Source organism: Elaeis guineensis, chromosome 7 (genome assembly GCF_000442705.2).
Source record: "Elaeis guineensis isolate ETL-2024a chromosome 7, EG11, whole genome shotgun sequence".
Taxonomy (NCBI): Eukaryota; Viridiplantae; Streptophyta; class Magnoliopsida; order Arecales; family Arecaceae; genus Elaeis; species Elaeis guineensis.
In genome coordinates, this window is record NC_025999.2 from 59,194,182 (window position 1) to 59,208,163 (window position 13,982).

General features: G+C 33.1%; 1 protein-coding gene across 6 annotated transcripts in view; it reads left to right on the forward strand.

Annotated features, from left to right (window-relative positions):
- LOC105034894 (histone-lysine N-methyltransferase, H3 lysine-9 specific SUVH4) overlaps positions 1-12,578 on the forward strand; it is a 59,044-nt gene extending 46,466 nt beyond the window's left edge. For all 6 annotated transcript variants that reach the window (XM_073260904.1, XM_073260903.1, XM_073260902.1 and 3 more), the window contains 4 exons: positions 3,886-3,991; positions 4,103-4,285; positions 6,727-6,945; positions 12,003-12,578. In XM_073260904.1, coding sequence (XP_073117005.1) covers positions 3,886-3,991; positions 4,103-4,285; positions 6,727-6,945; positions 12,003-12,116 — 622 coding nt within the window. In that variant the 3' untranslated portion in view covers positions 12,117-12,578. The remainder of the gene's footprint in view (positions 1-3,885; positions 3,992-4,102; positions 4,286-6,726; positions 6,946-12,002) is intronic.
- The last annotated feature ends 1,404 nt before the right edge of the window (positions 12,579-13,982 follow it).

A 13,982-nucleotide genomic window follows, 5' to 3' on the forward strand; every position in this document is an offset into this window, starting at 1 on the left:
AGGCTTCTCATGGACTCTCCAAAATGGAACCACCACTTAGATGCAAAAGCATTAAGGAAAATTATACCATAGATAGTAACATCAACTAATAGTTATAGTTGATATCAAATATACCTAGATTCATAGGTTTTTTTTTTGTTTGCCACAATCGGTCCTAGCCAAAGCTATCAGAGTCCTCTTTAAGCATTTTCATCTGTAGAAAAGAGACAATATTATGTTAAAGGTTGAAGACACAAGTTGATCACCTGTCTTGTAGATTACATTGCGCAAGTGGTCCACAAGTTTCTTGTCCATATCAATTCCAAGGATGACGTACTAGAACTTCGGGTTTAGGTAGCAACAGGGGTGCGAATGAGTCAGATTGGACTAGGTCATGAGTGACCCTGGCCTGATCCGTTTCCTTGATCAGGTCCTAATGTTGGACTTGGATCCAGACCCACCCTAATAGAAGATCGGACTGCATCGGATCGGATCCACGGTCAAATTCTCAACCCAACGTGTCATTCTGTCTGGTTGGTTCCATGCATAACCTAGCCTCAACTTGAAAAATTAGAATCCAGATCTGGTTCAAGTCAAATGTAGACAACTATATTTTAATTACTACATAGCCAACTACTATTAACCACACACACAAGATAATAAATAATATTTCTCTCAAAACAAATTACGATGTAAAAATAATTTCAAACCTATCTTTATGTTAAAGATTTTGCTAATACGAGTCTTAAATCACAAATTAGAAGCTTAAATAGGTTCATATCCTAAATGGTATATTTGGTTTGGGTTAGCTCGGGTCGTTGAGTAGAAGATCCAAAATTGACCTAGAAATCAAATGGATTAGGTTAGGTCGGGTCGGGTCATGTTAGAATTCCATAAATCTAGATTTGGCCCGAAAAATGGAATGGGTCCAATTTAGAACCTGACCGAGCCCCATGGGATCTTTAAAGCGGGTCAGATTGGGTCTAAGTCGGTTGGATTAGATTGGTTCATAGGTCAACCGGACCCATTTGTAACCTAAGGTAGTAAATTGCCAATGTAGTTTATAATTTTTCAATTTAAACATTTACAACTACTAGAGTAGTCAATGAATAGTGTTTCCATGTACATTCTTACCTACTAGGTGCGACTTTCAACCCATCTTGTAGTCCCACCTTTGCTTTATAATATCAAACATATTTCTGGGTATACTTTGGATCTACTTGCTTGATTTGATCCTTCACCACCATCATCATATGGAATAGAAAGCCCGTCTGGGGATATCTCTCACTATTCAAGACCCGAAGCACTTTATATAATGGCTTGATGGCTCTCACGGTGCTCTTAGCCTATTGTCAGAACTACTGACTCGTCATCAAGCCCACCATGAGGTTTTCTCTAGCGTCGGCCTTTGTATATCTACTCTCTTCCCACTTGATACTGATAAATATTTGACACCGACTTGCTTTCTTCTTAATGAGGCTATTAAATGCAATGTAATTTATAAGAAATTGTTTCACTGCTGGTTTCAAAATCTCACCCTCTGTGAACTTTCTCATTAGTGCTAAGAGCCATGTGGTGGCTGTATATGGATTTGGTTGTGGATTGTCTTGACTCATCTTATTTATGGGTTAGCATAGTCGATCTTAGGGGCAATCTTTTGCTTCATTGCTTTAAAATCAATGAAGTACTTCTTCATGAGCTGTTGGCCCTCTATGGGCATTTCTAATAGATAGGCAAGTCGGGGTAACTGCCTATTAGGTGCTGTTTTAGTCTAGTTATGCCGCCTCCCTTGAAGTCTGACTACTTTCACCTCTGGTAGTGTCGATCTGAGAGCAACCACCAATGTTTTCAACCAATGCCATGCTTAGAGTCCTTCTTGGATGGACCTATTACTGCAAGTTTATCGAGCACATATCAAATATTTTTACATGAATTGGTATATATATAATTAATTATTTATTTTTAAATATTTTTATATTTAATTAAATGATATTAATTATTTTTTCACATTGAATCAATATTTAACTAGAAAATATCTAGAAAATTATTTTAATTTAGAAATATGAGAAGCCATAATTGGGATGCTACATTTATTGTTATCTCAGGTGTCATTTTATTAATTATTTAAAACATAGGAAAATTTTGTTGTGAAGTAAAAAATGTCTTCTTCTTTAGTAAATGTTTCTAACTTATTCATACATAGTACTAATTTATCATTTCTTGTATTATATTTTTACTAGTTTTTAAAATTAAAAAGTAATTTTTAAATATAAAAAGTTTAGAAAATTAATTTGAGCTTAGATTTATGTAGCATCCTACCATGGATGCTATATATATTTTTCTCAATCTATGGGTATGCATAGAAGGCTACTAGATTTTATTTAAATTTGGGCCTATGTTACTGTGTGCATGATAGTGCCCAAACTTAAACAAATTGGCACCAAATTTTGATCGAGAGGAGCATGCATATCCCTAAACATGCTTCGGATCAACATTTTAAGTCCCGATGGGATGAGGGGCATCCTGGCCATCTTATTCTGTTCTTGTGAGAAAATGGGATTGGGATGGGGTTGAGAATCCGAAATCCACCCACGTAGGGAGAAGAAAGAGGAAAAAACAAGGAAAGAAAGAAAGATGGAGAAAAGGAAAAAGTGAAAGGAAAGAAGAAGAATAAGAAATGAAAGAAAGGAAGAAAAAGAAAGGAAAGAGAGAGGAGGAAAAAGGATAAAAGAAATAAAGGAATACACGATTGAAAAAGGAAAGAAAAGAAAGGAAGGTAGATGAAAAAGAAAGAAAAGAAATGAAAGAAGCGAGGAAAGAAAGAAAGAAAGAAACAAAGGAAAGAAAAAGGGGGGAGAGATGGAGGATATCTGCCGGATGATCTGAGCTTCATTCGGGATAGGGTGGGATAGTGGGGTATCTCATCTCATGGAGAAATCAGGACAACCTCATCTCATGGGATTTAAAATCTTGCTTCTGATTATACAATAATTTTTGACTATTATCTTATTTTCTTTTTAAATCCATAAATATATTTTTTAAATTTAAAAAATATATATTTAATAAATATTCAAGATTTTGGTGCCATCATCTAGATCATCTCTAGATTTACAACATATCATGAAGTCATGCTAAAATCGAAAATTTAGTGTGATCTATTTTTCTATTTTCTTACCAATTTTCAATATCAAAATGGAAAACAAAGAAGAAATCAAGAGGGAAAGAGGCACATTACTTTTTTGGCCAGATCTAGCTTGAAATTTCAAAATTGTGTCTTTTTTTGTGATTTTTCAAGATTTTCAAAAAGAATGAGAGGAAGGTGGTGAGAAGGCACTGGAGGCTTTCTCAGGCTTTTCTCAATTATTAAAAGGGAGGGGGGACTGAACTAGCCTGTACTAGTGCGAACTGGGTGCTTCGCACTGGTTCTGCTGCCAACCATCCGATTTGGAGTGGTTTGGGTTGAATCAAAGGGCGGAAACCATCCTGTTTCCACCCTCGTACGGCTCGGTATGCATCAAGCTGGGTGGTTCGCAGCGGTATGCATTCACTGTGACCATCATCATTTCATGAAGTCTAAAATTCTAATTTCTTGATATTGCTGATATCATTATTTAAATGATTAAATTATAAGAGTTCTAAATTCTAATCAACATCTATCACATGTCATGTGGACTAATTAGTAGTTGGGCTTAATACTAGTTGTGATATAGTATCCAAGTAGTATTCTCTTAATATTTCTCTATCAGTTTTAGCAGGTTTATTGTCGTATTTGGCATTTATCCTTCTCTCTGGTCTCAAGTGATACTTCTGTTCCATGCTTTCTCAAAATTTCATTGTTTTTTATTAGAATGCAAGTTGTGTTACATCTTTTTATCGGAACTAAAATTTTCTATCTTGCTTATTTAGATTGGTTGAAGCTAAAGCTGTTGTGTTTGAGTGCGGTCCTAATTGTGGATGCGGTGTTGACTGTGTAAACAGAACATCCCAGCAGGGTTTAAAATACCGCCTAGAGGTTGTAATTACCTGGTTATTGGTTCCCAATGATTGTTCTTCCTTATGCTACTTGTGTTTGTTCTAAGTGGTCTGTCATTCATTATCTTTCTGTTACTACATGTTACTACAGGTATTTCGCACACCGAATAAAGGTTGGGCTGTTAGGTCATGGGACACCATTCCTTCTGGTGCTCCAATTTGTGAATATACTGGAATACTTAGGAAGACTGATGATGTTGAAAATGTCTCTGAGAACAACTATATTTTTGATATAGATTGTCTACAAACAATGCAAGGCCTCGACGGAAGAGCGGTATTTATCATACAAATGGCTTTTCCCCTCCTTTTGTTCCAGAGTAGTTTTTTATGAGAATAATACATAATGGAAGAGAGGTGCTTATCATAGAAATGGCTTCCCCCCTTCTGTTCCAGAATAATTGTTTTTGTTATGAGAATAATACATATAACTCATCTAAGTAGAGATTGATGCTTGGAAATTTGTTTGATCTTTCATTTATCTATGTTCACTTTGCTCTTATGGTGTATAAAGTCAAGATCTGTACATGAATACCAGTCAGCAATCTGTAGCTATTTATCTAGTTTTGTTTTGTCATCTTTTTCATATGAATACCGGTCAGCAATCTGTAGCTATTTCCATAATTTTTTTCGATATCTTTTTCTTATGATATTCAGTTACTTTGCAGCGAATACAGCTTGATAATTAAGTTTTGGTCCAATATCTACATCAGATCGAACCTGTTATATATTGTGTTTAGTTCTATTTCTGCTCTCCGATGTAGAAAATGCTTTGGGTTGTGTTGGTCTAGACCCAACTCCATTCCTTTTGCATTGGGCCTAGTTTGCTTTTTGGGATTGACATCTGACATATCTTTGGGGTCAAGAATCCTGTGGACACCAAAAACAGTAAGTTTTTATATAATTCTCCTTTAGGTACCATAAAATAATGTATATTCAAGGAAATCAATGAGACCATTTTGGAGTATGGCTATCTTAGTTCAATACAACACACTGAGGAAAAGCATCATGTAAAATATGTACATGCTTTTAGTATCAGGCAATATAAATATTAATATATGTGGGTTTTTCAGATTTGGCAGTTACCTAACCATCTTGGTCCACATATGGATTGAGGTTCGGTAAGATCAACGTTTCCTCAAGAAAGGAAAATTTTAACTTCAACCTTAAGAGTTAACTCAATCCATAACCTCACATGGGTTGGGTTAGATCAAATCTCAGGGAGAGCTAATCCTTTTGCAGCTCTAGCATTGGTGGTGTCCAAGTGTCACAAAGTGCCTGACACTTGCAGAGAGTGGGCACAAAGCATCTGATGTTTCATGTATACATGGGCGGGTATAATGTGCGTGTGCACGTGCGTGTGCGTGTGCATCTGTAGATAGAACGATAGATAGATAGATAGATAAATATACACACATTTATATGCATAGATTAAATGCACTTTTTACATTTATTAACTATTCACTAATACCTTTTGCTCTAGTTGTGCCTTGCTATAGAAACTTGGAAAAAATGTGGTGTTTCAATAGATGTCTCTGGAACTTTTAGCCTGGTGAGGTTTAGCATTTTAAATAGTCTATATTTGAATTAGCGAATATTTGTATTTATTTGTTCTTCGTAACAACACTCAAAAAAAGCAGCTAGGCCAAGTGCCTATGCTTCTTTCTGATGGAGTGGGATATTTCATTTCTGACATGCCGTGGACCATCATTCCATATCTTGTTGCGTCAAAAAGTGATTATTTTGTTCAAATGTGCAACTTTGTAGTTTCAAGTCAGGAGATAATAATCTGTTGCACTTTGAGTTGTTGTTTTTTTTTTTTTTTTTTAAATTTTAATTTCTCTCTCCAGATAAAAACAGCTTTTGTGATCTACTTTAGACATATGGTTTTTTGTTGCATGACTTTCTAGAAATGGAGTTGCAGGTTAAGTTTATGTCCTTGTGAATTGCTAAGCACTTAAAAGTTCTAAATAGCTGACATTTTTATGTCTCTTATATATTTTGCATCTATTGTTTTGTCAAGAAGTTGTATGGCGTATGAGACTTGTTGGATTTTGAAATCAGTTGTGTTACATGTACATATAGTGCATATAAATGTACATGCATTTTTGTCCCTTATAGAAAACCACAAAAGCAGTATACTCAAAGGCCCCAAATAACATGTTGCCCGTTTCTTTTTTCTTGATTTTTACTTGTTTCCTTTTCTATGTTGCTTTCAAATTTTTAATTGGATTTTTCTTATTATTTCTTGATTGGAATTATTGAAACTGTTGAATGGAAACTCACTGTACATATTTGAAAATGAAACCAAACTTTCAAAATTTAGCAGCAATACATATATGGTGTGACTTGGTTATCAGATTTTCCCAATGAAGAGTCTTGCATATGAATTGTTGTTTGATGTTAGTTTAAATTGTAATAACTTCTGTAAGGCCTGTTATCGCTTAGATGCTTCATGTAGATTTTGTATGGTGTGCATTTACTTTAATTACCAACAAACTCTTGGGATTCTTACAAGGCTGCAATGAGTATTCATAAATGTTGTGCCTTGTCAAGAGGATGAAATAATGGCTCTTCATGTTCATTGCTCCGTTGCCATACACTTCCATAACTAAAATCTTTTTGCCTCCAAAAAGTTTCTGCTATGCATTTTCGACTGGTGTATTTGTTTATAGTTGGAAACTGTTCTAAATTGGTTTTTGCTGTATGTTTTGACAGCGGCGGCCTGGGGATATCTCATTTCTTACCAACTTCGATGATAAAAAGTCAGAAGTGCCAGAGTATTGTATTGATGCAGGCTCAATTGGTAACGTTGCAAGGTTCATCAATCATAGCTGCCAGCCAAATCTCTTTGTACAATGTATTTTGAGCTTGCATCATGACATCAAAATGGCCAAGATAATGTTGTTTGCTGCTGATACTATATCTCCCTTGCAGGTAATGGTACTGCCTGAATTTCAAATTATCCATAGTTAAATCTTTAGCTGGTCATATCTTTATGTGCTTTCTTTTGTATATATGCTACTTCTTAACGACATTATATGTTATGTTGTTAACTTGGTTGCTTTTGATATATTACTGTCATCTACCACGCAAGAGAACATGATAATATACTTGGGACATTTTAATCTATAAAAGGTTTCTATGAGTCTAGTTGATTGGGCCTTCCCGAAACTGCACGAATTGATGAATAAATGTGTTTACACATGCTTTGCATTGATTTAAAATCTCCAATTTGGTCCAACATTGTATGTAATGGTGAATATATTTAATTAATGAAGGCCTAAGGAACCTTATTTGGACATCGTTTTGCTTGTACACCCAGCTTATGTTGTATGCAGCTAGTTGGGTCCACTTTAAGTTTTACTTGACATTCTATCCTTGTTTATGCTTAGTGAGTCTTATGGCCACTTCTGTGCTTGACATGCCTGATGTGGCCACTTTGTCCATGTTGGACCTGCGAGCCTTGCTGCCTTGTGAGGCCCTACATTGGCCAAAGAAATAGGTGCCAATATTAGTGATATCAAAGTGTAAATCATGACTTTACTGGGTTCAGTGTTAAATGGAGATAAAGATTACAGCTCCATTCGAGGCACATGTTCCCTTCTTTTCCTCTTTTACTTTTTCCTTTGTTCTTTTTAATGGCAGCACATGATTTTTTTGAACATCTTATGAGTGGTTGTCATTAAATTAATAAATTATTATACAGGAAAATTAAGAACTATCCTTGAACCATTTTGCCATTTAACTACTAGTACTTGTTGACACAAAAAATATTTCCAGTCCTTTTCTTGGATACATTGTAAATATTAGTCCCTAAAAATAAAATTGTAGCTAAAGAAGCAACTAGGAATAAAGAAAGACAAATAAATTACAAATTATGTGCACTACAGATATAAAATACATATTATGAGAGAAAGCATGGCTGGGTTCAACTTGTTAGATAATTCTTCTGTGTGTCCCGACACCTGCATCCAATTTTTGGATCCTTTTTAGCCGAGTTTATGTATCCTAAGATTTTACATGCACCCATACCTAACACCAGTAGATGCATGTGTATGTTTTTATACGTATTTGCATTTTTCACATCATCTCCCCTTACCAAGTCTAAAACCTGAAATTTTTTAAACTACAGAGTTTGAACCCTTGGTTAATTTAGACTTAAGAATTTAATTATATTTGTCAACTCACTTCTTAGTGGTGACTCGACAAGTATTCAAGAAAGTATTTAGACCCCGAGTATTGAATGTTGTTTAGGAAAACTTTAAGGGCCTATTTGGATGCTGGTTCATTGTATTTGGATATAACATCTCCAGTGATTCAAGACTTCATCAAAGGTGGTCTGGTGCTAGAGGATTTAAAGGGTTTTAGGGAGGATTTGATGTTTTTGAATCTAGTAATCATACTAAGACTTTTGGTTAGAATGTTCTTGTTTTTTAATCCCTAAAATTTAGGGATAATGGATTCTGGATCAATCATGATACTTCTTAGTATGCGTCTTTTGTTTGAATTGAATTCTTCAGCACCTCATTGGATAAAATCATTGGTCATCTAAAGAGACCTTAATGAGCTAAAAGACCTAACCATGGGGTTGAAATTTCATGGAAAAGGGAAGTCTAAGAATTCGACGGTATAGCTATAGAGAAGCACAATTTTAGAGAAAGCTCCATGCTCAATGGGTCAAAGGGCTTCTAGATCTTTTTCAAACAGTGTTAGAGGATGCTCAAGATACGAGCTTTAACAATTGCTGGTTTAGATAACATTCAGGCGATGTCTAGATGGCTAAATAATGGATCACTGCATCAGACGGGTTAGATCACTATCAAGATGAGTTCTTTGGTCTCGAGCATGGCCTTTGGCTACTTGTTCCCAGTCCAAGCCTAGCTAGATGATGAATTGGCAGGCCTAAAACTGACTTGTCCTGTTCTATCCTGTAGCCCTTGCTCTGAAATGAAAAGTCTTGGTTGTGAATGATGGTAGGGTGCTGGCATCCATGGTATGGAGAACAAGGAACTGGTGAGTTAGTGGGGAGGGTGGGGTGGGAACATGAGGCTTATATATGGATGTATCTTTTATAGGGGTCCTGATACATGTCTGATAAAGAAAATAAGTATCTCAATTGTTTTATTATTTATTTGGGTGTGGATATTTATTGGATATGCCCAAATACTTCTTGGATACTTTCGAGGTACTTTTAGTGTTGGTAGTGGGTTATTTGGCCTTAGTCAAGTGGGTTTTGATCTTTGGATTTGTGCCTGGGTCCAGTAACTTGTAAGAAACTTATGAGTTGGTCTCCCATTCTCTCCTATGCCTTAATTTTGCGAGAAGAGGGAAGCGAGGGAGTGGATGAGAGGAGGTAGAGGTTGTAATTAGACACTAGTGACTAAACACTAGCAGTAGGATGCCGTCAAAAGAGCTTTGATGGTTTGTTTCACATTGCTGCATTTAATTTTTTGAATACCAGAATTTTATGATTTTACCAGCTTGCTGATTTTTTTTTAATTTTTAAATTTTATCACTTTTTTTTCATGGAATCTTGAATTTTGCTTCCCCTGTTCTTATTAATTTAGGTATTTTCTGCATATTCTCTTATTACATTTTTGTATATTTTTTAAATTATGTTGCTAGCTTGCCTACTAATTTATATATTGCTTTGTGAGAGAGTTAGACTAGAATGCTTCTAAGAGCATTTAGCTCTGTACATTTCTTAGTGCAAATCAATGAAGGGTTTGTCAAACTGAAAATAAAAAAAACGTCAATTGTGATCTAAGATATATGAAATGGTTAGAAACTAAAAATCATGAATTTTTGAGGTCATTTTATCATGCATTGATTGAAAATAAAATCAATAATCTCAATGGTGTGATATCATGTTGTAGTTTGATCTATATATAAGAAATATCTAATTACGTTGAAATTTAATTTGCATATGTTTAAAATATTTAGATCAATGTCAACAGTTTGGAGTTTTAAATTAATAATTTATGCTATGTTTTTACTTGCTGGTTATATTGCAACCATTCAATTTTTGTTGGCTATAAGCATAGGCAAGAGAGCTCTGTAATAGATATTTTCAGTTGGTATTTTATACATTTTAGATTATAACAAATGATGTTGATTTTCATTTTAAGATATCCTTATTGATTTCCATTTGGAAGCATGGGGAGATAAATGAGAATTTGGCTCCAAATGCTTCCTATTAAAAATCAATGAAGGGCCTCTCAAAATGAAAATCAAAACCATTAATCATGATCTACGGTGTATAAAATAGCCAAAAATTCGTGAAGTTTTGATGTCTTTTGGTCATGCATCAAACAAAAATAAAATTGATATTTCAAGGGTGTGATATCATATTGTAGTTTGATCTCGGAAACATCTAAATTAGTTGAAACATAATTTATACATATTTTGCTGCATTAAATTATAATTGTTGTTATGTAGACTCTGAGTCATGCTACTATGAAGTATGTTATAACTTTTGATTTTTTTATGTAGTTATATGGTGTCGTATTATAAACTAATCATGCTTGTTGGATGGTTTTTTGGTTATATATGTAAACAAGAGATATTTATTTATTGTTGTATGCTAACGTCTCAAATCTTAAGTTTTCAAGATTTGTCAAATCTGTGTATCTATATCATGTCATCCATATCGATGCTTCATAGGTGGGTTCTAGTGTGTTGTGTTGTGATTCATGTGCGGGACTGTAAGTGATGGTATTTGAGACCATCCAAGTCTTTCTACGTGTCTGTGTTAAAATGTATGTTTTTTTTTTGTTCTGTTGTCAAATATGTCCAATGTTAATAGTTCATTAAATATAATTGCCAACGTGTATTTGCATGTGCTTTTGTGTGTGTATATGCATATGCATACATTCACATAGCTGTTTAGGTAAATATGTGTGCGCCACACTTATATATTGCATCTTACTTTTAAGGCATGTGCCGTGCTCTTCATACATACACCTTGAGAAGGATAGACCAACTCCTTCGTTGTTCTTCTTTAGCTACTTTTTTTCTTTGTTTATTTGTTAGAAGGGAGATACTCTAATTTCAAATGATACTTTCAATGTTGTTACTGTCAGTCAGCCCACCCGATTCCTCAATTATCCTAAGGGGATGTTGAGGAAGTGAAATGATGAGTATGAAACTTGGAAAATTAACAAAAGTGGAGATATAGAGATGCGATGACAAAAATATTGTGGAGAAATTTAAGCTGATATTTCTTATCATTTGTGCTGTAGAACCAAAAATATGAGTTTTCCAATTAAGGACCTAATCTCTTACCATAACTGAGGCTACCAACCTATGTTTATTATTTATTCCTACCAAGTATTGCATGAATAGGCAGATCTTGGCATGATGTTCAGGTTGTATTTTTCATGGGAAAGAACGATTCACCTTTTGTGACGTTAATTGGTGGATTATGCAATGGTCACTTTAAGAGCTGTGCAGGTGGATGAAAAAATTTTGAAGTGCTTTGAGATCTATGCAAGGCATGATCAAGTGGTAGACATTGCAAAAGAATATAAATAATTCTTTCACATGAAAGATAATAACCTGAACCCCTTGACATGTCTAACTATAGCATATGTAGCATGATTTGTTCATGTGTAACTTTGCCTATGCCCCTGTATTTGTATGGGCCTTCATTATCACCGTGACATATATCATTAAGTTTTTAAACCAAACTATGGCTTTTGAATTATATTTACAATGGTATCAATGACAAGCATTTTAATGCCCACATGGAATGACATATTTCAAGCAGAACTTTTGGATCATCAAAGTTGAATGTCGAGTTTGCTTCAAAATTACGAAGGAAGGTGTTTGTAATGTTGGTTTTATGTTCATACTACTGTCAAATATGCTCTTAATAGACTTATATAGAAATTTGATGCTTCCTTTATTTTTGACCATCTTGCTGAATTGTTTAAAGCTTCAAATAGAAAGCTGTCCTTTCTTTTTTTAAAAAAGTTTCATGTCATGTGCAGGAGCTCACATATGACTATGGCTATGCTTTGGATAGTGTAGTTGGATCAGACGGAAAAATTATTAAGATGCCATGTTATTGTGGAGCTGCTGACTGCAGGAAACGACTGTACTGAGAGATTATAGATAATATTCTATATAATTAAAGGTCTCATTCAGTTGAATATTGAACGCAATCTTCGTATTCATTTTTGTTATCAAAGGCAATTTGCATGTCTTCTGCAAGGATTTTTGACTTGTCGGAGCCAAAGTGCTTTGTGTTTTTTTTTCTTTTTTGACAAATGGGGATCGATAAATTGTACTTGGAAAAAATATTATTTAAACATGGAAGATATGTTAAATGTGCTTATTCAAAAGTGTAAATTTGATGACATTGTTGTATGAATATAAGTTGCTCTCAATAATTGAGTGATGTCTCAAATTGATGCTTGATTTTACTATTTAGGCTCTTCAGACGGATTGCTGAATGACAGATTAAATCTTTTTCGGTGCAGATTATCTTGTATACTTCATTTACCCAATTATATATGAACACATGTACATATGTACTGATATATACATATGTACATATATATTGATATAGTATTTCTAAAAACAAATATTTGGAGTTTCTGGTCATCCTAGAGTTTTTGATTATTCTTATATAAATAATCAACATGTCCTCTTGAATTAATTAATTGAATTAATAATTAATCTCAATAAATGCTTTGAAGAATGCATGATAAGTATTGCTCTTTTTTTGATAAAATGTGGGACTTATTTTCAACCTTGGCTTCCTATAAGTTTTTTACTCTTAAAATATTTAGGATGCATTTGGTTCACAATCGGAAATTAATAGAATTGGAAGTGAGTTAAAATGTGAATTGAAATGGCCAAAACTTTCGATACATTTGGTTTATGGTTGGAATTAGAAGAGGATTTGAATGCTAAGAGAATAGGAACTGGATTTTGGTGGTTGGGCATTTCTATTCTCTCATTGTCTCGGATTAGAAATGAGATTTCTCTCACTTAAATGGTTGAAATTAAAGTCATTTCTATTCTCATTTTAGAGGTTTAACTTTTCTCCAACCAAATTTATTCTTAATTGGTTCAAATAAGTCATTTCTATTCTCATTCTAGAGGCCCAAGTTCTCCCCAGCCAAACTTGTCCTTAATTGGTTCAAATAAGTCATGTATTTTGGTTAGAGAGACTAGAGAGACTGGTATCACTTCGTATCTCTTTGTCATATATTCTAGTCAACCTGTATCTCCGTCTAAAAAAACATCCATAAATATTTCAATTATGAATGCAATGTCTCTTTTTGGTCAAAAAAGGGAACCTCTCTATGATGCATCTCTTTCATCATTTTTCCTGCTTAAAACTTCATAGCAGGTGTAGTCAAAAAAAGAATAGATGTCAAAATATCTAAATCCTTATATATTTTTTCTTTCAAAAATACAAAAGTATTGCATGAATCCTTATATATTATTATTATTGTATATAATAATATATTATATTGTATTTTATTAATATAGTATATATTATTATAATATAATATAATATATTATTATATATAATAATATAGTATAATATAACATAATATTTTAGTATATATTATTATATATAAACATATTATATTATTATATTATGATATGTTAATATATAATAATATATTATATTATTATACATTATATAATATAATATTATTATGTATAATAATATAGTATAATATAATATAATATAATAGTATATATTATTATATATGAACATATTATATTATTATAATATTATATAAATATTATTATATAATATATTAATATATTATTATATTATAATATATTAATATATAATAATATATTATATTATTATGTTCTTATATATAATTTTAATAATATATTATAGTATGTTATAATATATTATACTATATTATGTTAATATTTTATATTAATATAATATAATATAATATTATATATAAAAATATAGTATAATATAACATAATATA